The sequence below is a fragment of the Ischnura elegans genome, chromosome 10, assembly GCF_921293095.1.
Source record: "Ischnura elegans chromosome 10, ioIscEleg1.1, whole genome shotgun sequence".
NCBI lineage: Eukaryota > Metazoa > Arthropoda > Insecta > Odonata > Coenagrionidae > Ischnura > Ischnura elegans.
In genome coordinates, this window is record NC_060255.1 from 102,283,980 (window position 1) to 102,309,892 (window position 25,913).

Sequence of the window (25,913 nt, forward strand, 5' to 3'; positions counted from 1 at the left end):
TTTTTAACCACATTATAGCTACTTTAATGTTTCTATTTTGCCCAGCGCACTAGTCACTGTAAGATATATATAATGTGTCTTTCACTTCTTAAATGTTTAACATGTTTTAGGATGCATGAAACAATTTCTTGAGCACCTCTGGATGCAATAGTTACATCCCAAACACACATGTAAACATTATTGTTGTGAAAATTATGAATATCCAAATTTTGAAGCATAGGTACATATTGTGTTTGTGATATGCTACTGAGGCAGTCAACTTAGGGATAAGCTAATGCTTTTCGGATGTGCACCTAGGAATCAAGGCTGGGGGAGGGGTTTTTCATCAGTACTAATAGTGGGAGGTCTGAAGGGTATGGAAAACCTGCAAATGTAAGCAGGAGGTGCGGATCTGCCCTCCCCCAGAAATTTTTTAAAGATAAATTGGCAAAATGGTGAGTTTTATGGCTATTTTATTCAGCTATTATTATTGAGAGGGATATTTCATTAACCCTTTCACTATTCTATAATAATATTTATCCAATGAAGTAAAATGGATTAAATTTAAAAATTTCTCTGAGCTCTGGAGGGGATTTTATTCCCCGACACCCTCCCCTCGCTGCGCCACTGATGCTTTTTGCAAGTCGAGAGAGAAATAATAATTTGAATTACACGATGCTTGCTCCTGATCTTGTTTTACTGAATTCCCAGCTGATTCTGCTAGTATTAAATGGCCATCGTGTTCCTCTGTAAGTTTATTCTTTTCTTCATCATCATTCTATGATTTAGTTTTGATGCTTAATAAGTCACATTTTTGACATGTATCTTTGCACAGTTGGTGGAAATGGAAATCGAAATCTTTTTTAAATATTTTTCTGTAAGTCCACTCATTATCATAGCTTTTATTTTATTTTTCTTGCAATGAAGTTCGTATAAATGAAATATTTTCGTAAGAGTTAGATCAGGAGATGAAGATATCTTCTATTAGGATTATGAGATCTAGTACAATGGGATTCAAATTTAGAAAAAGTTTTAACATGGTTTTTAACGTGCTTTCTCACTTCCTTAGATTATTTTCTTGATGATTCAACCATTATCCCACGTAAATCATTTCCTACATTTGCAGAATTTAATACTCAATTCAAGCGTCTTACTTGACTTACTTGAAAAGTGTATGTATCCAGAAAGAATTTTTTATGGACTGGAACTTTTCTTTTTTAGAATTGCACAAATACCTATAACTCGATCTAATTTCTTGGCGAACTGTTTCCATTTGTTGGACATTTTTGTTTCACAATTTTTTCCTCGACAGCATAGGAATACATTTTTTATATTAAAATCTCCCAAACCACAAAACTTCTCAAAAATATTCTTTCTTCTACATCGTAATTTTTTGTGCAAGCATTCTGAAAACTACAATCTTTGTTTTGAAAAATTTTTCCAGGTGCAATATATCCGAATTGAGTACCATATACTTTCTTCCTGAACTCTGTTTCAATTTTTGCACTTTAGGATGCATGATTCATCAATCTTCTCTCAATTGTTATTTGTATCTTCATTCTCTGAAGACGAATATTGTTATATTATTCTGTTTCTTTTTCGATTTTCTTTTTCATCATTAGTTGCTATTACTTCTTCACTATCTGAGCTAAATGGTCTTGTTCTGTTGTTCCCCATGGGTGAAATAATTTCTAAAATGTAATTTGAAATTTTAAGCTTTATATTAATTAAACGTACTTGTTATTCAACTAATGCAAATGTCCAAAAAACTGAGGTTAACTTTTTATATACTAATTAATTATAACTACCTTCATCACTGCCTGCAGACATTATCAATAATATATTATTATCTTAATTTAAGTATAATACATGGAGTTAGGCTCCTTTCAACCTACACGGTTCAATTCTTGACAAATGGAAACCCATTTGTCAAGAATTATTGTTTTTGCTCAAAATATGAGCAAACTAAAATGCTTTACTGATATATAACATGAATTTGTACATATAACCAGAAAAATTGACAAACAGAGTTAGGCGACTTTCAAAATAAACGGCTCATTTATCCCTTTACCGCACAAGAAAATCACATTTTGGTTCAACCTGGTTCAGCATGTATCTAAGTAAAAGTATTAACAGTTGTGCTAAAAGTGGCTGAAAAAATCTGCAGTGTCAAAGAGTCCTATGGGCACTGGCAACTTTTACAAAGCAACGAGGTATTTAGTTGCTTTATGGAAGTTCAAATGAAACACACGGGATCGACTGTGGCCCCGTGCACAGACGACTTTTTAGTTGCCGCAACTAAAAAGCTGCCCGTGCACAGGGCCACATTTAATGCCTTGTGTTTCATTGGGACTTCCGCAAAGCAACTAAATAGTGCACTTCACCATTATCTTGGCATTATATTTTCTATAGTCAATATGTATTAGTTTTCCACACAATAAATTTCTGAATATAAACCACTCACCTGAAGGTAAACTACTTCTATCATTAAAATATAAAGAAATATATACAATACATGATCATAGGTTTCTATAGGTACGTATCCAAGGTAATTCACATACATATACCTATAGGGACGTATCCAAATTCATGAATTCTCTTCAAACTTGAGTAAAATAAGTTTAGCATGTTCATCGAGTTGAGATTAATGACAAAATTCATGTGTGCGATTTTCTCTTTGTCAGTTTGAAACTTCTGATTAATGCATCTGCGAGAGTCGCTTTTGGAACTCACTTCTGCCAGCAATAACAATTTTCCCTACGCTCAACACTTTCAATGCAAAGGGAGCTCCCTCAGGAAGGAAGAGTCTTTGCTGGTTGCAACAGACACATCGAAATAAAATGTTTAATCGCTGTTCCTAAATGCCAAGGGAATATCAGGAAAAGCATCCCAAGAAAACCTATTATGAACATAAAAATTGTATGCGATTTTTATTATTTTATTAAAGTATTCTACCAATTAAGGTATGCTTCCGTGCAAGGGCATGCCCAGAATCAAAACTAGGGCAGACCAGCCATGGTTCTTCAAGTTATAGGTAAGATTTAAGCATGGAAAAGGTTAATGAAACCAACATTTTACGGAAACTGTAACAGCTCTTTATTAGTTTTTAAAATTATTTGCTTGAAAAAATATTATTTTCCTTAAAGACATTTGCGATTTTTGCTTCTAGGGGAGAGGGGGGCAGCTGTCCCCTCCAGCCCCTCGCTAGGTACACCCATGCTTCCGTGAGTATTTTAGAAGCATTCTGGCAGCCTCCCCAGCCAGCACAGAACAGGACGTTGCCCCTTAAATTACGGCAACTTTCCATCAACGATAAAGAAACGGCTGAATACGTTGCTATAAACATGACGGCAACGAGGCAGCAACGAAGGGGCAAAAATGCCGTTAAATGTCGCCAACGATAAAGCAACAGTTTCTTTTCGGTGACGTCACAGACACAAGGGACACCTACCGGCACTTTCGAGAACTAACTGGGCAGCATCGCGACTGTGGCGCCATCTAGCGGGATTTTTTGATACCACGTTGATACTGCTACCATGGCGGGGTATTCCAATAAATTCAAATAATAATTGATAGGTCTGGGTTTAATAGAGAAATCAATCATTGACAGAATTTTGAAAATAAACTTTTATTTTCGCTGCAAACATTAAAATCCATTAGATATTCAAGCAAACGGTATTAAGAGGTCACAACAGCAATGATATCAAAAGCACCTAACACACCACAGAGCAACTGATTTTGTAATCAGAGCAGCCCCACCTGGGGAAATGACAGTTGGAAAAAACAATGAGCTACAGGGTAGTTCATAACCGAAAATGGAAAGAAATAGGTCTCCATCAATACAAAACAAAATATAATGCTAACCAAAAGATAGCATGATCATTTTCAAGTGGAAATTATAGAATTACAGCAATATTTATGTTAAAGCCTCAAGCACAATAGATCCCCCACGAGGAACAGTACGAAAAATATCAATCTCACACATGACTCCTTGAAAAATCATAAAAAATAGGGCATTTAAGAAGGTGAAGAAACATTCCTTCTCCCTTGTCAGGCAAAAATCAAGGAGCATTAATGACATAGCTGTGTCTGTCGTAACAGTGATCAGTCGCTGACCTCACCTTATCCCACAATCATGTTATGAGACTACAAACAAAACTGCCTTTCCACACTGACAGGTTCTGAGATAGGCAAATTGAAAGAATCATGTTTCTTCGAGATCCCCTTTGAGTTGCCTTTCAGAACACTTTCTCGTTTCTTATTCCCTTTCTCTGCTCTGTATTTTGAGGCCTGGGATCATTCCCTGATGCTTCTTTTCACACTGATAGTATCAAATCAGGCTTATTTTGGCTTTTACACTCCCTGCAAGGTAATCATAATTGGATTAGATATTATGCTGAATATGATATATGAACATATGCTGAAAAGCTCTTTTCATTCAACTGTATTCCAAGATAAGGGAAGAGTAAATCGAAAGCACCAATGATTAAAAAATACTTACCAAATGAGACATTTATAATGGAGCTAAAATGCACTTCTTGTTTTCTGAGTGTCCCTTCAAACAGAAAGACACAGCTAACTCATTCTATGTTAGGGTAGAACACTTGTTTTTGACTTTTGTTAAGCCCAGTCCTCATTTGATTGTTCTGACTGCTCTTAAACATGATGTTCGAAGATCTTTCCTTCATGAAATAAAATCTGAAAAATGAGATGACCAGATAATTATCTATGGTAATTGCTGAGAACCATTGAACATAGTGGCACAGCATTTTTAATTTCTAAGTACATCCCAGAGTTATCATAAAATTAAATATCAACAAGGAGGTGATGATGGTACCATAACTTAAGTTTAAGACTCAAAGTGATAATCTATACAAAGTACCATGAGCATATTAACACTTAGGAGGCTATGAAGTCAAACAGTTGACAATGTAAATGAAATACCAACCAAATACTCCTCTTTCAGGTTCTTTCCCAGCAAACAATAGCAGTGAAGATTTCTCACGATTTGCACTGGATAAGGTCCTCCAGATCTCATTCAAACGTTTCGACAAGCAACTTACCCATCGTCTTCAGGGATTCAAGAACCAAACGATTTAGGAATCCAACCTTGGATTCCAGAATCCCTGGAGACGATTGGTGAGTTGCTTGCGGAAACATTGGAAGGAGAAATGGAGGACCTTACCTGGTGCAAATCCTGAGAAATCTTCCCCGATACCTCTGACCTCATTGGGTGCACCAAGTGCTAACAATTGGACTTCACTGATTCTTCAGAAATAACACTCCAATTCTATAGAAAAGTTTAAGGCTCCTTCACTCCAACATTGTTTGAGGAATCTTTAAGTGCAACCTTTCCTTCTTAGGAGGCACTCATGCAACTGAAAACAGAATAGATAAGCTTTACACTTACATTTGCACATGATAAAGCACCCAAAAAAGCAAATTCTTATATGCAAACATTTACCAGGTGATGGTGGTTTCAGTATTCTGTCATCATCAGTCTCCATAGATGAAGAATTACTTACATCAGGATACTTTCAATTCTTTTTTGTCCTTTTCCTTTCCCAGTATTTTTTGATTTCAGTGACTAAAATGCCTCCATGTCTGTTCTCCGTCTTCACAAGTAGCCATCTCTGTTCAATAGCGACAGCTGCCACTACAGTCTCTGGAAGATGATTATTATAAAATGCCACCATTAGCCACACGTTTCAAAGCATGAAGTCAATGTCAAAATTAACTAAAATAAAAATATTTAATACTTGGCTTAGAGAACTAGTTTAACATGTACAACCAAGTCAGTGCTCTCTCACACACACACACACACCATGAAACAACCCCTTTGAATACATTTAAAAGGCACCCTGCCCTTGCAAGCCAAAGATGTTAACCCTCCCTTTAATCAAAACAAATGCTCACAAATATTGTTGCAAACTCACCAAATGGAGGCATGCAGAACTTCACGCCCAAGATACCCCATTCCTCACTGAGTCGAGAGCCATTTTATGACCTGTGACACTGAAGACCAGTTAAAGCCTAGGGTAATATTCAATAATCTTATCTCCATCCAATTTTACCCATGACTATGCAAAAGCCTGCACTGTGAGGACAGTAAATTTATTTATGTGGAAGAAATATTAACACTTGCCAAGGCATCCTGAAAAAAAGAGGAAAAAAATCATGACTATGAGGCGTTCAATCTTCAGTTACTTACAAACATGAGATCATAAAATTCCATTGAAAGTAAAGTTAATTATTGTATATGAAGACTAGTTAATAGTGATGCATTAAATGATTGCACACTCCAGTAATTGAGGAAATATCTCTGCGATTATGCTAAATTTTACTGCTCAACTCAATATTTCAAGAGTGTTTGGTAGGGGGTGAGTTCTCACCAACGTGCAGTACTGAACGTTGCACTCCATTGAATGAAAAACTTAAGCGTTCCATCGTGCACCCACAAACTCGCAGTATGAGCACCCACCAGACATACATCGATCCATACTTTAGAAACACAACAGAACTAACTCAATGGTAATGAAAACTTAAGTGTACTGTTAATGAATTTCATAATGAACGACGGTAAACAGAGTCTAGACTTACCTTTCACGAATCCTGGCGGAATACGGTGGTTGAACCCTCGAAGAGGCTTCTAACTTGCACTGCCCTAGTCAAAGCCAAAAAAACTTGTAACCACTGAACACTTTTTCTCACTAAGAACACGATTTAACAAGAGTTAAAATCACTCGCGAAAACTTAAGTTAGTGAAAATTACAAACGAAAATTCACGTCAGTGAAAATTAGGAATACAATAAGGTCAGAGTACGACGGGTGGACATGATAATCGGATATGAAGGTGAAATGAAATGAAAAGAGATAATGGAGAAGCTGAAACCACGTTAAGTTTGACGGATGAAGTAAATGAACAATTTATGTAAAATTAAAATTCTTGAAAAAATCTATTTACTAAAGGTTTGGTGAACGAAAACCGTCCCTCGACCATTCAAAAAGGAGAAAAGCATCACGACGAACACAAAGCATGAATTCACATATCAACAAAGTTATATACCAAAGTTACTATGGCTACCGGCAACGGCGGATAACGGGTTCTTGTTCTTCCCAAAGTGCATTTCGCATTGCGCGCACGATGGTTTCGCATGGCCTCGCTGTCGTGAGCAGACGATATGATCGAGCGTAAAATTTCATGCGGAGGAGGAAATCGTAATGGTACAGCCTCTAATTATCAATGGTATTTTATTTATTTCACTTCGCCGATAATAAATATCCAGAGAATCGTCAACCTTGAGAGACGCTTATTATATTATCTCAATCTTTTTCCATCGCCACCGAGTGACTTGGAGACATATTAATTAATAAATCCACAAAATCGTCGAATAAATACCACTTATCCCATAAAACACATTATGCAAAATTAATCGCGTAAGTCGTGAAACCTTTTATTTCTAGCAGATCGTTAATTAGAGCGAATGCATTCACATAAAATGAGACATGAAGCAGCCGTCCAAACTGAGCAACTTCACGGCAACGCGTTGCCGTCATGTTGATATCATCCACGGCGCAACGTCAAAGGATAAACTGTTGCCGCTTCGTTGTCTTGGACGTTTACATAAACGTCGGAGAGTGTGCTGGCTGGGTCCCCTTCCTTCATGTAATTCCTTCTTCAATTAAAAATAAGGCCTAAACCCTTTCATTCTATCCAAAAATCCTATTCTTTTCCTTCCTCTCCCTTGTTTACCCAACATTCTATCCTCCAACACAGTTTTCAACATCTCCTACCCACTAAGCACTCCTCCCATCCATCCCTCCTTGTGTCTCGTCCATATTTCATCTTAAATAAGCTGTCTCCCCTCACTCACCATGTCCAGCACTTCGTCCTTCCTCCTCCTCTCCGTCCATTTAACCTTCTCAATTCTTCGCCACACCCACATCTTGAATGCCTTCACTCTTCTCTCGCCCTCCTCCCAGAGTGTCCACATTTCTATGCCGTAAAGCGCTACACTCCAGATCAGACTCTCCACTAACCTTGCCTATAAACTCTTACATGAGGATCCCTTCATCAGCTCCTTCCTGTTCACGAATGCCTCCTTTCTGACATAATTCTCTTCCTGATGTCCTTACTGCTGTTTCCGTTTTCCTCTAATGTTGTGCCCAAAAGGTTGAATTGCTCAAATTTTTTCCCACCTACTTTTATCTTGAGTCTCATATTCCTCGCTCTAGATGCTGTACAAGACTGCAAAACCTTGGTCTAATGTGATTAATTCTCATCCCATGCTCCTCGCAACGCTTGTCTAATGCATCCAATAGAGCCTGCAGCCCCCAAGCTAACTGGCTAATCAGCGCATGATTATCCGTGAACGTCATTGATTTTAATATCATCGCTCCCACTACTTTTACTCCAGTTTTCAACTCATCCGACGCCTCTCTCACCATCTCCTCAGCACACACGTTAAGTAACGGCGACATTCGTCTCACTCCTCAGCCAATGTTTTCTCCTAGTCTTCTGTGGCGTTCAGAATTCATGCATCTCTCCATTTCCCCGGTTTTTGCCGCGTTTTGTTGTCAGCGGTGACAACAGTAATGCCAGGATTACACCAGGCTTCTTCAGGTCAAAGTGATGATCTCTGCAGAGACACATGTGTTTTTGCCACGTAGATGCAGTTCCCCTTCCTTGCGGCCGCGGTGTTGTTGGCCAATTACCCTTGCTGCTGCATCGTGATTGGTTGGATTTCTAAACACTCTCTTCCAGGCGTTGGTTATGTTGTATCCATCTTCTCTATTGAAACACTTGGGCGTCGTTATGATTTCTATTGCCTCCCTTATAAGCCTGGGGTAATACATACCGCTTTTCATTTGCGATGATTTTCGCTTCGTCAAATATTTTCTTGTGTCCAGGCTTGCTCAAAGCATGCACGGCATCTGCTGAGAGGTCGAATTTCTTGTTGCGTGTGGCCCTCTAGTTTTCCTGCAGGCAGATCTTCATGGATCTGCATGTCTCACCGATGTTGGATTTACCGCATGAGCATGGTATGCGATATACCCCTTCGTTGAGATTATTTGGGATCTTGTCTTTTGGTTTTGGAATAACCTGGCTAATTTTCGTCACGCATCTGAATCTCGTGACGATGTGCTTCTGCTTTAGGATTCTGGAGATCTTTTCACTTGTGCTGCCGACGTATGGGATGGTAGCATATGTTTCTGGTTTTTCATTTGGCTGCTTCTCCTTGTCAAATGTCCTGTTGCATTTCTCTACTTGCACGGTCCTTTTCAGGATCATTTCTCTGTTGTGTCCAGTGGCGGATACATATGTGGGACCCAGGGGGCACGCGCCTCCCCCCCCTTTGAGGAGCTGCCTTCATTGCTGAACATTGCAAAACCACAATTGTAACTTTTTAATATCATAAGATTACATTGTCTTCCTTATGTATATACTTAGTATGATTAAAACTTAGCATGTAACATGATTATTTTTCATAACGATAGTTAGCTCAAAATATCTTTTGTGCCTCCCCTTGAGTGTTTTCTGTATCCGCTACTGGTTGTATCCATTCCTCTTGAGGGTCGTCATCAGGTGCTCCTTTTCTTTGGCCAGTTATTGTGCATCCGAGAGTTTGTAAGCACGATGCAATAGTGTTGCCACCAGTGAAGCCTTCTGGGATGGATGATGGTGTGAGTAAGCATTCAGATAGCGGTCAGTTTGGGTGGGCTTTCTGTATATTTCGTGGCCGAGAATCCCGTCGATCCTCTTATTCACCATCATATCCAAAAATGGAATTCTTCGATCTTTTTCCATCTCCATTGTGAATTGTATTGCTGAATGCTGGGAGTTGATGTGCGTCAGGAAACTCTGCAGTTCTTCGGGTCCATGCGGCCAAATTACAAATGTATAGTCTGCTTATCTTAGCCATAACTTGGGTATCTTGTCGTAGGATCCAATCGCCATTTCCACGAATCTTTCCATGTCTGCTATCACTGGGGTTAGGGGAGACCCCATTGCCGCACCTTCGCATTGTTCAAAGGAACTCTCATTCCAAAGGGAGTAAGAGTTTCATAGGCTGTGGAAGTGGATGCCTGGTGGACTCCTGGTGAAACTGTTTTCACCTCTGACAACAAAACGCGGTGAAAACCTGGGAAATTGAGAGATCCATGAATACTCAGCCAAAGCTTGCCCACCCAGATTCTCTGTCCACTACCCTCATTCGCACAGTCAGGGCCATATACCAATTAATCATGTATGAGTTGGCTATCCCTCTAAACTATGTCTATATTGTTGAGAATATCCATCCAGTCCACTCTATCAAATGTAAGCGATAAATTTGACTTTCCAAGTGAACTAAAATGCAGATCAGTTCGTAGCATTAGCTTTGATATGGCTGGAGTGACATTCAGAATAGGGTGGTTTCCTATTATTTTTTAATTGCCTAAATCGAAAGATTATTACTCCTGGACTGCATATTTCTCGCATTTAGATTTTTAAATGGCGATATCTATTTTTCGCGATTAAATGAAAAGTGAAAATTTTCAAGTGCGCAAAAACGCGACGGTTAAGTATGAATGCTGGGAAAACTCTGTGTGATGTCGTTCTGGTTCCCACTGCCGCAAGTGAGGTGACCTTGGGGCAAGGCTTTGAGCACTGATACGACGCAGGATGCTAGCAGGTAGAAGAGTACCCTGCTAGCCGGTAGCGCTTGGCTTAAATAAGGATTATTAATACCTTATCAAACGAAGAAAACTTTCGGACCTTAGCCAGTTTTAATAGGTGATTACTAAGACATGTTTCCCTGAGCTCTATGCCTCATACACGCATTGGTAATCTCAGACGATGTAAAACTCCTATCTACTCGTATAGAAACTAGGTCCCTGTGACGTCACGTGGAGTGGCATCGCATGGGCGCCAATCTGGCCATTTCAAATGAGGATTAAATTGACCATTGCCATTCATCTAAACTGGTATTTCTAAAACCAAATAATTTGTATATTATGAATACACTAATGGTGGTTAACCAATAGCAATCAATGCCTTTCGTTTTCTTTGATGAAGGAAACTACCCTATTCAAGAAGTAAAAGAGAAAACCTAAGTGGATCTATTACCTACTAGCAAGAACCTTGGATGTAGGCAATGCAAAGAATTTATTTCTCAGGAGTTGAAGGAATGCAACAATAAATAACACTTAAGTCATGAAAGATGACATTCCAATTATATTTTAATACAGCCATTAATACCTCCTTTTTTGTCAAAATAAATATTGAAAATAACAATCTGAGGTAGCATTGCTAATGTGCAGGAAATTTCAAAGGAGATGACTTCTGATTTTTGTCCTGCATGGGTAGGACCAGGACCAGCTCAACAGCTAGGAGACCTAGGCAAATATGCAACTATTAAGGGGCAACCAAATACCTGGACCCCATGTTTAATTGGGGGTATTCCATTCCAAACCCCCGGTAGGGGGGCGACACGACAGCAGTTTGACCAGGTAATTCTTTTGGCTTGAGCCGGCCCTAGGTAGGGCTACATGCATGCACAGGATGATAAATGCATTCACAGATAAATTTCTGGAAGGTCAAATAATGTACCTACACAAGGAAGACCATTTGCACCCTTTCATTACAGACACTATTCCATATGAATAACCAGATGGGAACAAATAGGATCAATTACAAGGTCTAAATCCACAGGAAAATAATTCAATATTACATAATTATTCATCCCACATAAATAAACAATGAAAAAACACCCAGGGGTGCTTTCCAACCGAAGAAAATGATTCTATTCATCCAAAAGGTTACCAAAACTTGATTGATATCAATATATGCAATTGGAAATAGATACTAAAGTAAGGCAGAGTTATTGAAACGAAAGATTACATCTGCTTGTAGGTGTTTATTTCTTTTTACTTGAGTTATCTGAGTGACATTGAGATGGTTTCATTTCGTGTAATGAGACTGAGCAGTGCTATTGAGCGAGGCATGTCTCAGCGCCGCCCCCTCCTGCCGCACCGGCCCCTGCTCCTCCTCCTCTTCTTGCGCTTCCCGCACCTACTGCCGCTCCTCTTTCCCTTGCCGCTCCTCCCCCTGCTCTTCCGTCGTTTGCCGCACCGCCCTTTGCTCTTCTTCTTCTTCTTCTCGCTACACTTGATGATCACGCCCAGTTTGTTGCGGCAAATTTTGCACTTCTTCTCGCACTTGCCGCTGCGGCTCCTCCGACGGCGCGACCGACCGCGCCGCCCGCACCCATCCTCCGCAGTGGGCAGCAAAGAGTAGCGGCCCTTGAGCTTCTGCACGAGACCACAGTCGACGGCATTCCTCAGGGCCACGCCGTAGTGGCGAGTCTTGATGTCCTGCGCATCGCCTGCCCGCTCCAGGTACTTGATCAGTTCTTTCCGCGACGCACCAGGGCCCAACTTGCCAATCGCCTGCACCACCTTCCCCAAGAGCCGCTCCCTCTTCGTTATCATTTAATTTCGAGGACAAAAAATAACATAAATTTTGTGACTAGCCGGCCGAAACGTTGAGACGGATGCTGTGAATTTTAATTTTATTGAAACAATACGGATAAATAAAACATCCCGTCGTCAGGGTTTCCTCGCTCCGAAAATTTAGTTTAAAAATTCAGGGAACGTATATAAAAACAATAATAATTCCGGCTGGCTCCACATCAGAGGTTTTCTATCAACAAAAACATGTATTGACCCAGAAATTTCAGTTTTAGGTCCCAATGTGTTCATATGAACTTCATAGAAATGATCTGTACGGGAATTATATTTTACTGGTATAAGATTTAACAAGGCTATTAAAATGTTGATTCCGTATAAAATAACCGTAAAACTGCGAAAACAATCAAGTGATTTTTCCAAAAATATATTATTTAATGATTTCTTCATTGATGTTTTCGGAGCGAGGAAACCCTGACGACGGGATGTTTTATTTATCCGTATTGTTTCGATAAAAGTAAAATTCACAGCATCCGTCTCAACGTTTCGGCCGGCTAGTCACAAAATTTATGTTATTTTTTGTCCTCGAAATTAAATGATAACGAAGAGGGAGCGGCTCTTGGGGAAGGTGGTGCAGGCGATTGGCAAGTTGGGCCCTGGTGCGTCGCGGAAAGAACTGATCAAGTACCTGGAGCGGGCAGGCGATGCGCAGGACATCAAGACTCGCCACTACGGCGTGGCCCTGAGGAATGCCGTCGACTGTGGCCTCGTGCAGAAGCTCAAGTCGGGCCGCTACTCTTTGCTGCCCACTGCGGAGGATGGGTGCGGGCGGCGCGGTCGGTCGCGCCGTCGGAGGAGCCGCAGCGGCAAGTGCGAGAAGAAGTGCAAAATTTGCCGCAACAAACTGGGCGTGATCATCAAGTGTAGCGAGAAGAAGAAGAAGAGCAAAGGGCGGTGCGGCAAACGACGGAAGAGCAGGGGGAGGAGCGGCAAGGGAAAGAAGAGCGGCAGTAGGTGCGGGAAGCGCAAGAAGAGGAGGAGGAGCAGGGGCCGGTGCGGCAGGAGGGGGCGGCGCTGAGACATACCTCGCTCAATAGCACTGCTCAGTCTCATTACACGAAATGAAACCATCTCAATGTCACTCAGATAACTCAAGTAAAAAGAAATAAACACCTATAAGCAGATGTAATCTTTCCTTTCAATGACCCCTCTGTACTTAATCATCCGCATGTTCTGACTTTTTTACATGAAGACGCTTTAACCGTATGGTATCGATAATCGAACACAAACTAAATTTTCTATTCTGACTATTTTAACTAACCATCTTTTAATATATAAATAATGAGTTTAGTGACTTAGGTGTGGATGGTATACTTTGTAATGGTTTCCACTACGGCATCTCAATTGATTTACCAATGGTAAGCATAAGTTCCTTTCCCTTGGGATACAGCCTGGTCGCGGTGGAAAGGCTTGCGAGTTCATATGACCCCTAGAGCTGCACTGGCGGGATTAATTCTAAATTATTCCCGGTAGGGCCACCCATGCCAGATAGGTCGAAGGGTAGGAGCCAGACGAAAGGTACTCCACGTGATGGTGTCACGTGAAAAACACTGTTGGAATGGAAGTGGGAAACCCTACCAACTATCTCTTCCCTGAACACATAAAGTACAACCAAATGAGCCTCGGAAACTCATCGAACGGGACCCGTCCGCAAAGGGCGGGTGTCGGGCACGGCGGCGAGGTCGGCAAGGTCCTCGGGGTCGCCAACATGCGAAACCCTTGAAGAGACTTATCATCATCATCATCAGCAGCAGCAATGAAGAAGGAAGAAAAGAAGACCAAGAAGATGCAGATGAAGAAGTCAGCCATAAATGCAGGGACGTGGAATGTGTGGACAATGATGAGGGCGGGGAAGTTAGAAAATATCAAAAGGGAAATGGATTAAGGGAGAATAGATATCTTAGGATTATGCGAGGTGAGGTGGAGGTATGGGGGGGGACTATTGGAGTGATGGGTATAGGGTTATATATAGTAGTGGGGAGGAAAGTCAGCGAGGGGTAGCTTTAGTATTAAACGGGAAGATGGGTAAGCGTGTGGTAGGCATAGACCAGGTAAGCGATAGGATTCTGGTGGTAGAAATTGAGGCGCGGCCCACCAACCTTGTAGTGGTTCAAGTTTACATGCCCACTAGCAATCATAGGGAGGAAGAAGTAGATGAGGTGAATGAATAACTCGAGGAAATAATAAGAGACAGCCCGGGTAAGAAAAATGTGGTAGTGATGGGGGACTGGAACGCCTCAGTCGGGGAAGGGAGGGATGGACACGAAATAGGATAATTTGGACTAGGAATACGGAACTACATGGGAGAGAAAGCAGCAGAATTTTGCAGGAGAAACAAATTAATCATCACAAACACGTGGTTCAATCATCATAAAGGGAAAAGGTACACATGAAAATGTCTAGGGGATGTGGGGAGATATCAAATAGACTACATTATGGTAAGACAGAGGTTTAGGAATAGTGTGAAAAACTCGCGCAGCTTCCCTTAGGCGGATGAAGATTCAGACCACAACCTAGTGCTCATGAAATGCAACGTAAGTTTCAAAAGACTTATGAAAGTTAGGAAGGCGAGGAAATGGTATGTAGAAGCGCTGAAGGGGACTATGAGGAAAAAATATCAGTAACTAGTGGACAATAGTATCCGGGAGATTGGAAGTACAGAGACTGTTGAGGAAGGGTGGGATAGTATTAAAACGGGAATAGTCAAAGCGACGAAGAAGTCAATTGGCTACGTTGACAGCAGAAGGATAAAGAAGCCTTGGGTTATGGAGGCAATGTTAAAAGAAATGGAGGAGAGAAGGAAGTGGAAGAACGTGGACACAGAGCAGGGCAAAAGAAAGTATAGGGAACTAAAAAATCGGTTACGTCGTGAAACTAAGAGGGCAAGGGAGGCTTGGTGGAAAGGACAGTGTGAGGGAATGGAAAAGTTCCACAAGGATGGAGAAGTTGTACGCCAAAGTTAAGTCGCTATCGGGTGGCAAAAGAGGACAAGCCATGTCAAAAATTAAGGCTAAAGATGGGAGGATGCTAACCGAGCGAGAAGAGGTACAGAGTAGATGGAAGTAATACGTGGAGGATCTCTATGACAGAATGAACAGACTAGAAAAATTGACTTAAGAGGAGGAAAGTGCAGTGGAGGAGGATAATCTTGGGCCGGGGATATTAGATTCGGAAATATAGAGAGCACTTCGTGATATGAAGGCTAGGAAAACAGTAGGCGTGGACAATATCCCGCGTGACTTTCTGAAGAATCTAGGGAAGGATAGTAAGAAAAGGTTTTTCGTACTAGTACGCAGGATCCATGAGGAGGGGTGTTGGCCGGCCGCTGCCGAAAAAGAAGAATGCTGTGGTATGCGGAGATTAGAGGACTATCAGCCTAATATCGCATGCGGCGAAAGTGGAACTGAGGATATTGAACAGACGAATGGAAGCAAGGGCAAACGAGTATTTGGGCGAAGATCAATTTGGAATAGCAATAATGAGGTCCCTCGTGGAGAGGAACCTAGAATATGATCAGGACGTATATGCCTGTTTCGTGGATTTTGAAAAAGCTTTTGATAGGGTGAACTGGGTAAAGTTATTGAACATCCTAAAGAGAATAGGTGTAGATTGGAGGGATAAACGACTTATTTCTTAATCTGTGTATGGCCCAGACTGCGCAAGTGAGGGTAGCGGACGGAGAATCTGGGTGGGCAAGCATTGGCCGAGGTGTGAGGCAAGGCTGTCCTGTATCGCCGCTGCTTTTTAACATATACGCTGAAGAGATGGTAAGGGAAGCGTGGGATGAGTTGGAAGCTGGAATAAAAGTGGGAGGAATGATGTTCAAATCAGTGAGATTCGCGGGTGATCAGGCGCTTATTAGCCAGTTAGCGAGGGGACTGCAGGCTCTATTGGATGCGCTAGACGAGCGGTGCGAGGAGTATGGGATGATGATTAATCTCAAGAAGACTTAGGCAGTGGCGGCGCGTGCGTATACGCATGTTAGCAAGTGCACACCCAAAGATGAATAAATTATAAAAGAAAACTATTCCTTTGCAACGCGAAGGATAAAAGTACTGTATGCATATGCAAGAAACATGAGCCTCCGAACGCTACAGCTATCTCGTTTTCGAATTCACCGCTCTACAAGTGTGCGATCCCGTGGCATCATGCCGGGCGCATTTTCGGTCTGTGCGATCGCTTGAGGGAGCTCTGGCGGGACGAGGTAAGCGGGGGGGGGGGGGGGGGGTATGTGCTGTTCAAAGGGGTGATGGGAGCAGACTCAAAACCATGCGAGTGCGCACGCGCATGTTTTTGGTGACTGCCTAGCAGGTAGTGTAGTGGTGTAGCCGCCACCTACACTACCTGCGCCCAGGATCCTAGTCCGTCTACAGACCCATCTGTATAGCCGTTTTCTACACTACTTCCTCATAGGGTGTAAGGAAAAGAGAATGAATTTCAACTACCGTTACTTGTAAAGGTGTGTTGAGAATAATTATTTTCATGCATGCTAATATTATTTCTGTTCATGCAATTTTAAGGGTAGAGTGTACCAATGATATGTTTTGCTTGCTATGTATTCTATTACGACGAAATATGACGCTCATGGATTAGGATTAACATAATATAATTATATCATCCTATATCTGCTCTAATGCACACCCTAGATAAATTACCACCAGCCGCCACTGGACGGGAAAACTGTATTTTTCAAGGAAAACTTATGCAATCTATTTAAAGGTATTAAAAAAAATTTATATCGAGAAAATTTTTTTTTATCATGAAATTTGAGCGAGTTATGATTAAAAATAAGATCAGTCCCTACTTTTTCTTCGAAAAAATCAGTGAAAACAACTCCTTATTACCACACTAGTTAAAATTAATCAATACCCTTCAAATGTTCTCTTTATTTTAGTATTGTTAACTGATCCTAGAAGTTTGATTTATTTACAAATATCAATTTTGAAAAAATGGATGTAAAAGTGAAAAGCCATTTTCTACAATTTCGTTGAAAATGATATTTTTTCATAATAACTCCAAAAAAACTAGAGATATGAAAAAAATGCTAGAGTAATGAATTATAGCCTCTCTATTTTCAAATATTTTGTTATGCTTAAATTTTCTGTACAATAAATATTTGGTGAGATATTGATAATTAAAACCTCTATTTACAAGGGAGCATCACCTTATTTAAACCCTTTAAACCCCTCCCCTTTCAAAATTAAGGATTTGAAAGAAATTTACAAAACCTCGTAGTCCTTAAAAACCCTACAAAATACTATTTAAATAAACTTTCTATAATAAAAAATAAAGGAGCTATGTTTGAAATAACAATATAATTCATTATCGAAAAAATCGAAAACCACAATTCAGAGCATAACATTCCTCATAACCAGTATATACTTAGTGTGCTTTACGTTCGAAGCTAACGATACACTCAAATTGACTACTGTAAGCGGAACATCTTGAGTTCGCGGAGACGTGAGACCGGATGGTAATGTTATTCTGATCCCATGCATAGGCACTCATGAGAGTGCGTGGGAGTGATGCTGCCATCAGCACCTTCCAGGAAGCTAGTGGCCACGTGGGTAATAGGACGGCGGATGACGCCGTAGGCAGCGGCAGTCGGCGGAAAGTACTCATGTGTAAAGGCCGCAGGCCATGTGTGCGGCGCGAGGAGTATGTTATTGCTAATAAATACCTTCACTGAATGACTTGATTTCAATAATTCCTCTGGAGTGCCAACCCAATAGAAATCACGCGCTTACACTACAAAATTAATACACATACCCTTCAGATGTATGCACACATACATACACATATGTATGTGTGCTTTCGCTCGAACGTGACCTGTGTGCATGCATGTGGTGGGAAGACTGGAAGCCATACAGTCTCCGTTTGATAGTGTTTCATAAATGTCTACATAAATATACATTTCTTTGTTTACGTTACCATGACGAAGTTAAAAATTTTTGAAGGGGGTATTATTAGTATAATCACAAAATTTTATGCAAATCGATTCAGGTTGAAAATTCTTTTTTTAATTTAACCCCCAATAAGGGTTGATTATTAAGGGTTGAAATACTCTAAAATTATTTTCCAAAGATAACAAAATAATTATACAACTAATTTAAAATAAATTTTACCCGTATTTAGCTTTAAAATATAATTTTATAATTTTTAGCATTTAGGGGTAGTTTTCACCCCTAAAAAATAAAAAGCGCCCTTCGGCATAGTATAGATTTTGAAGTAGGGGGTATGATTAGTCTAATCCCAAATTTTTATGCATATCGATTCAGTTTGAAAAAATTGCAACGTTTTGCACTTATATATGAGCTTAATTTCCTGGACTAACAGTAGCTTAGACATCAGGACGCGAATTGCATTAGCAAAGGAGTCGTTCGTGAACAGGAAGGAACTTCTGAGAGGATCGTTGTGTAAGAGCTTAAAGAAAAGGCTGGTGAAGAGTTTGATCTGGAGTGTAGCTCTCTACGGTGCGGAAACGTGGACAGTGAGGGAAGAAGACGAGAGAAGACTTGAGGTATTCGAGATGTGGGTATGGAGAAGAATGGAGAGGGTGAAATGGACGGAGAGGAAAAGGAACGACGAAGTGCTGGATATGGTTGGCGAGGAGAGGCAGCTTTTAGATGAGATACGGAGGAGACAGAATGTATGGATGGAGCGAATACATAGCGGGGAGGGGATGTTGAAAAAGGTGTTTGATGGAAGAAGTAGTAGGGAAATGAGGTTTCTGGCGCATGACGTCACAACGTCGCCTCTCAACCCCCTCCCCCCTCCCGTGAATTCCAGACACGTGTCGAGGTCATAGCTTCAACGCGTGACTCCCACTCGAATTCGATATGTTCCAATTGGCAGTTACCAAGGTCTAAACACGTGCGATTGCAACGTGACTCCTCCCACTCCCGTATATAAATGACTCCCGAGTGATTATTACCTCACTCGACGTTAACATGGCCTCCAGAACTGTCGCTGAGCTGCAAAGAGATCCCGAAGCCTCCCTGGAGGACACCAATCTCCGGGTGGAGATGCAACCAGATCCGGATACTTACATTTTATACATCCCTCATCGAGGCACAGATTTTGTGCTCTCGGTACTTTTTAACGCAGTTTACTACTGCGTATTCCGACACCAGAGAAAGACATTTGAAATGGTCGGATAGAAGGTGACTTTCTCCGGCTTCGAGAATGAGAATGGGGTAGTGGAGAGATTTAATATAACTAACCAGGATGACATTACCGATTCGGAAAAGCGACGACAAGCAGCACCCAATCATTTGGTTGAATGTGTACGAGTGCTACCAGCCTCGAGTCTACGCAAAAGGAGGAGGAGGAATGATTCAAAGTGATTGTATTGACGGTACAAAACCTGTGTGTTATACAGACCAAGACAATCAAAAGTGAGATATGGTACCACGTACGCTATTAAAGGTACCCGTCTGAGAGTGATTAAGTTTATACTCAAAATTGAAGATACGTGTATTTATTAACAATAAAATTGTATTAAAAGATTTTATGTTCTTTTATTAAATAATAACACAGGGTGTAGGTAAACATTTTTTATTTCAACAAATTTTGATTCGTATACACCAATCAGCCACCTTAAAACATTTTTTTCTGGCACACTGTAGATTACCATCCATATGAATTCCAATTAAACAAACCTCATTCGAGGTTAATTTCGTGAATGAGGGACACCCATAAAGTTCTAGATTAGCCACACAAATTCCCTTGGGAAGAAGACTCGTTAAGAAGGCAGCTTTTTGAGCACCTTTTGTGAATAGATATTTGAAATTTTTAGTATAATTGTGAAGTATACTCTCCAATTCTGAACAATCCACATCTCCAGAGTATTCGCACAAGCCGTGATAGTTGTTTCTCAGCCAGGAAGACAATTTTGTACAGAGCAATCTCTGCGGTGATTTAAATAACCATGTATTAGAGCACTTATTCTGGACAGCGATGATTGCCAATTCTTTGACAGGTGGAACGAAACCCTTAGGACGGGCTCGCGGGGTACACTACTGGGACAGGGACTGTAAGCGTTAGCTTTTCTCCTCTACCACCAGAAGGGGAAGGACGGGAAGGAATAAGGAAGGAGGCGCCGCCGCGATGAGAGCCCGACGACGCACAGTGAGCGGAAATCGGAAAAAGCCGGACAAAATTACAAAATGGCTTTTTTTGAGTTACAAACTCGAAACTTCGCAGGTATACTCAGAAATGATTGAAATTTATGGATATGCACTTCATTTGGCATAGATCCTACCCGTTACTGAGATACAGAGGCTCAAACGTGAGCAAATTTCCATAAAAACGCCCGTCTTCAATTTTGTCTGAAAATCTTCCAAAGTAAGTGGATGGTGAAGTTATGGGTGGATTCTTGCGAAATAAAAAACCACATAATCTGTTGGCATGGTGTTTTTTCTTTAATTTTACGTAATCTTAAAGAATACTGTCCAGAAATTCTTACCGTGCAGTAACAAAATGGCGGATACTGTTTTTCGACAAAGTTTTACATTTAGGTAGAGTTTCAAATAGGTTTTCGGCAAGGTCGCGCGGAGTAACTTATATGAGAGCATTTGTTGAAGATTTCTTAAGGTTTTTATGCAGTTTTCTTTGAAATAAGTTTGCGTCGCCGGAAATGACATTGATTTTTCGACCGCGCGGCAGGGTTCGTCTCCGCGCGTCGGGAGTTGGATTAGCCGCGACGCGGTAAGGTTATTGAAGCTGTATGGGTTTTAACGCTCACCATTCACCGTTTTTATGTTTTTCTTCAAGACACCGATTCTCAAATGGTCTATGGTGAAGACAGTGGAGGTTTTTCATGCGATGTAATTGCACGTTTCATCGAAGTTGATTCCGTTTTCTTTGGATACGATCGAAGACCATACTTCTATTAAAAGCGTTCAAACCTCGAAAAAGTGAGTTGTTTTCCTGGGACTCATACAAAAAGACCTACCAGAAAGATACCAGCTGAGACCCTTATACCTTCTTCACTCTCCGATCCCTGACCCTCAGGATTCTACTTCGAAAACGGTCGTTTTATGACACCGCGGAGTGGAGCCTTTGACCGTCTTAACGGGGGTATTTCCACGGGAACTTCTAGCTTTTAAAAAATGTGTATCATACCCTCAGTTCTACTTTGACTTATAGATAACCATTTCTTTTACACATTTACCATACGTTCTTCCCCGTGTACTCATTAGGACATTGGATAACCATAGGTTCGACAAATTTATTATTTCTAAATTTCACATAGGCTCCATCCGCCACTCAATAGAAAATGCCAATGAAGTAATGAAATAATGTTGGAATTGGGAAAAAAATTATTCACTCGGAAAAAAAATGTCTGCTGCATTATTTATCGCGGAGGCTGAATTTAAGACAAGACCCTGATGCTCTGAAATTTCTCAATGACTTCCTCACATACAAAAGTTGGCTCGCTGAATCCATAACATTTCCAGAATTTGTTATGCATCACTTTCCTGATACTTCAACGACAGCCGGTTGGTATTGTATTTTTCTAAAAATACATTCCTCTCAAATTGATTGAATTAAATAAAATTCCCCCGTAACTTCATGTTACAAAATTCATATTATATTTGCTATGCATTCCCGGGCGGCCAAAAAAATGTCGCACCTCATGTATTATATCACGCAGAAGAAAATTCAAACTTTAAAAACTACTGCTACTACTGCTGGGCTTGCTCTCGCGGCATTTGTGAGTTTGAGAGAGAGGGGAGACACTGCAGCAGCTCACCTAATTGCAGAAATAACAACTACGACCCCTACTCGGGCCATGAGAGTTCTTTCAAAGTGGAGGACGAGTGAAAAGGTCCACACTGAGATGACAGTGGAAGAGGCACTGTCATTGATGATTGCGTCTGAGTTGACCAAGAGTCAATATCGGTCTTTCCGTAGGACAGCTCTGAGCCATGGACACGATTTGTATCCCGGATACGACAGAATAGCGCTAGCAAAAAAAGGACTTTTATAACGAAAGAATTAAAATAACCGAGACCATGTGCGAAGTAAACCTTCAAGCACCACTGACCCACACCATCGAGAACAATAGCCTGCTTAGCCACCACTTCCACCTCTCAAGAATTAAAATGTGCGGTGAACTACACATTAATCTCTAAGTACGGTTTTGCTGGAAGTTTGGGCCACTCTCAATATAAACAAATGTGGCAACAAGTGGATACTGTAGACGAATTCCTATTCATGAGTTCCCTTGTATCTCTTAGTTTGATTAACGATGCTACAGGTAACGACTCAAGTCTTATTTCCACTTTCTCTTGGTTAATTACATTTATCTCTAAACTTTTGATAAAAAGTTTAACTTCCACCAGAGGCACTTCTCACATCTGGGCTCTACAATTTAGGTGACACTATCTGGGAAAATCCACGGCCGACGTCGACACGATTTTGTCATCCCATCCGCTTTAGGTGAAAAAAAGAGACGAAAGAAGTTACAAAATCAGAGACATTACCAATATTGAAAGGCAAGTGGATGGCGTTAATGATCAGGAATTTACACGATCAAGTTCTGTTTACTACTGACAATGATCAACGGAAAAGTAATGCTTATATTGCTCACCTTATTTTCCTAATTTTTTCTTAATTTTAAAACCCATATAATTTATTATCCTACAGGAAAGTATAGTCATTTCGAAATTAAGAAAAGCGATAGTTTTTAGTTTGCAACACACTGACGGACAGCTGAATCATGAGGTTCTAAATCTGCGGAGCAAGAGCGTCGGGTATGAATAACTTAGGAGATGTAAAATATCGTACACCTGATATCGATAAATATTCTGTTGGTTTGTGTACGCTGCACTGCCACATACGATTTTCTGAATGCATATTGTATATAACTAATAACTTCAGGCTTTACTTTGTGAAACCTCTCCACATTGGAAGTAAGAAAATAAAACTTTTTAAGGTTCACTGTTATTTAATTATGGGCACGACCACGGCCGTCTTTAAACAGGCCGGAGGGATGATATTTGGCAACAACGCGGAGGAGGCCTGTTTATTATTTGTTTATCATTCTACAACAGTGGACTCGTGGTGAATAAGATACTCGACATGACTCGTTTGAAGTTAATTTTCTTCCTCTAAACCCTATTTTTGCAGGAGATGACGTTAGAAGATTCATTTTTTAACCTATCATATTAGCTGTAGTCGAAGGTAAGTTATTTATTTGTAAGTTGAAGCGTTGGAAGATGATGAGCTCATACTCAATCAGTTCGACCTCCTGGAAATTATGAGCAAACCAATGTTAATCACTGCCTAGGAATATTCGGGTCTCAATTACGTTTGTGGGTATGTTATCAGGAAGGCATTACAGCACTTAACCATTGATATATGTGCATGTTCGTGTATTTCAAATGAGGGTAGTGAAGATGCCTATTTCAAAGACTTTACACGGCACACGGAATTGCGCAATCGGACGTGCGAAGGCGCAATCAAAATTGCGTCGTGTAAAGCGGTGAATTGCTAGAACACATGCGAGAATGCGTGGACGCGAGACGGCAAAATAGCCCATGTTCTATTTTCATTAGAACAGGGGCTATTTTGCCGTCTCTACTTACTACTTCCTCGGCACCACAGCCCGGTATGGGCTTTGGCCTCCGTCAAGACGCCTGTCCATTCTCTCCTGTTCTGCACTTTCTCCCACCATCTGACAATCCTCATAGCCTTTATGTCTTCTTCCACATCCTGCATCCATCTTTTCCTCGATCTTCCTCTTTTTCTCTTTCCATCCATATTTCCACGTAGAATCTTCTTAGGCATCCTTTCTTCACTCATTCTTTTTACATGACCTAGCCAAGCTAGCCTTTGGGTCTTCACAAATCTCACTATGTCTTCGCCTCGGATAATATTTTCTATTTCCTTGTTTGTTCTTATCCTCCAAGTTACCCCATCTGTCACGGGACCATATGTCTTTCGCAAAATCTTCCGTTCAAATATCCGCAGAGCTTGCTCGTTTCCAGCGGAGATGCTCCACGTTTCTGCTCCATATGTCACGACCGGTCTGATAAGTGTCTTATAGATCTTGAATTTCATCTCCTTAGATAGAAGAGTTGACTTCAGGAGCTTAATATTAGCAAAGTAAGCCCTATTTCCAGCCATTATCCTCTTGTTGATCTCTTCTGTCATTGAGTTCTTACAGTTTAAATTAGTAGCGAGGTAGCTGAAATATTTCACATTTTCAAAGTTGTACTGCCCAAATGTAACGTTTTGAGTCCATCTTCTGTCTTCCGTGGTCGACATTTTCATGTATTTCGTTTTTCTCTCATTGATTCTGAGCCCTATATTCTTACTCTTCTGTTCTAATATTTTGAATATTTCTTTCAGAGAATCCATATTCCGTGGCATTAGAACTTTGTCGTCGGCATAGGCACATGCCTGAGCAGATTTATGCACAATTGTCCCCCCTAACCCCCGTTCTTTCATGGCTTCACGTAGACACAGATTTAATAGTACTGCCGATAGAGAATCTCCTTGTCTTACTCCAGTTGTTATCTTAAAGGCTTCACTAGTCTTGCCCCCGATATAGGCCTTAGCTTGAGACCCTTCCATAGTCATATTTACCAACTTAATTAGTTTTTTTGGTATTCCAAATCCCTCCAATGCCTTCAACATTTTTCTTCTATTGACACTATCAAAAACTTGCTGGAAATCAATGAAAAGCATATGTAGGTCAATGTTGTACTCATAACATTTCTCCATGCATGCATGTCTCATTACAAAGATTTGGTCGGTTGTTCCTCTTCCCGGCATGAAGCCACATTGGTATTCACGAAGGATTACTTCAGCATACGTGATAAGTCTCCTCTGCAGTATACAAGAAAGTATCTTATAAGTGACATTTAGTAATGTGATTCCCCTATAGTTGCTGCATTGCAATTTATCTCCCTTCTTGAATATAGGGCAAATTAAACCAATCTTCCATTTCTCAGGCATCTCTTCTTTCTCCCATATTTCACATATCAGTCTATGTAGGTTCTTTGTTAATTTTTTTCCTCCATACTTGATTAACTCCGGTACAATTTGATCTTCCCCTGGAGCTCTCCCATTCCGCTGCCGTTTTAACGACTCCTCCACCTCCTCAATTGATGGCCTACTAATACTGGTGTCCACCCTCATGTCCAACATTTCTCCATCCTCCTCATCTATCTCATTGACATTCAGCAATTCCTTAAAGTACTCGGCCCATCTTCCCATTACTTCTTCCTCTGTTCTAACCAACCTCCCATTCTTATCCTTACATGCGTTTGTTCTTGGTTGAAATTTATTTTCATCCGTTTGATTTCCTGGTATAAATTTCTACTTTCATTTTGTGTGTTCAGTTCCTCAATCTTTTCCACATACCCTTTTAAGTACTGTTTTTTCTTTTTTCGTAGTATTTTATTTGCTTGTCT

At 40.7% G+C, this 25,913-nt stretch overlaps 2 protein-coding genes and 1 long non-coding RNA gene across 11 annotated transcripts; 1 reads left to right on the forward strand and 2 right to left on the reverse strand.

Moving 5' to 3' along the window:
* Positions 1-3,588: 3,588 nt before the first annotated feature.
* Positions 3,589-7,060, reverse strand: LOC124167006. Of its 9 annotated transcripts, none has more exons than XR_006866565.1 (8): positions 7,046-7,060; positions 6,580-6,638; positions 6,372-6,480; positions 5,916-6,133; positions 5,444-5,644; positions 4,928-5,357; positions 4,481-4,677; positions 3,589-4,341 (listed from the first exon to the last, which is right to left on the reverse strand). It is a non-coding gene; the product is annotated as an uncharacterized LOC124167006 (long non-coding RNA). The 9 variants fall into 9 exon arrangements; XR_006866563.1 differs by having other exon boundaries at positions 6,580-6,643; XR_006866560.1 differs by lacking the exon at positions 7,046-7,060 and adding an exon at positions 6,944-7,037 and having other exon boundaries at positions 6,580-6,643.
* A 4,907-nt stretch (positions 7,061-11,967) lies between these two features.
* On the reverse strand, positions 11,968-12,450 carry LOC124166497. Its single transcript, XM_046544026.1, has one exon. It carries the CDS (start codon positions 12,448-12,450, stop codon positions 11,968-11,970), a length of 483 nt encoding a protein of 160 aa, XP_046399982.1.
* Positions 12,451-13,021: 571 nt separating this feature from the next.
* Positions 13,022-13,504, forward strand: LOC124166498. Its single transcript, XM_046544027.1, has one exon. It carries the CDS (start codon positions 13,022-13,024, stop codon positions 13,502-13,504), a length of 483 nt encoding a protein of 160 aa, XP_046399983.1.
* The last annotated feature ends 12,409 nt before the right edge of the window (positions 13,505-25,913 follow it).

Bases quoted from the DNA above. Each gene is read 5' to 3' on its own strand.
- LOC124166497 (XM_046544026.1), bottom strand. From the start codon at position 12,450: ATGATAACGAAGAGGGAGCGGCTCTTGGGGAAGGTGGTGCAGGCGATT.
- LOC124166498 (XM_046544027.1), top strand. From the start codon at position 13,022: ATGATAACGAAGAGGGAGCGGCTCTTGGGGAAGGTGGTGCAGGCGATT.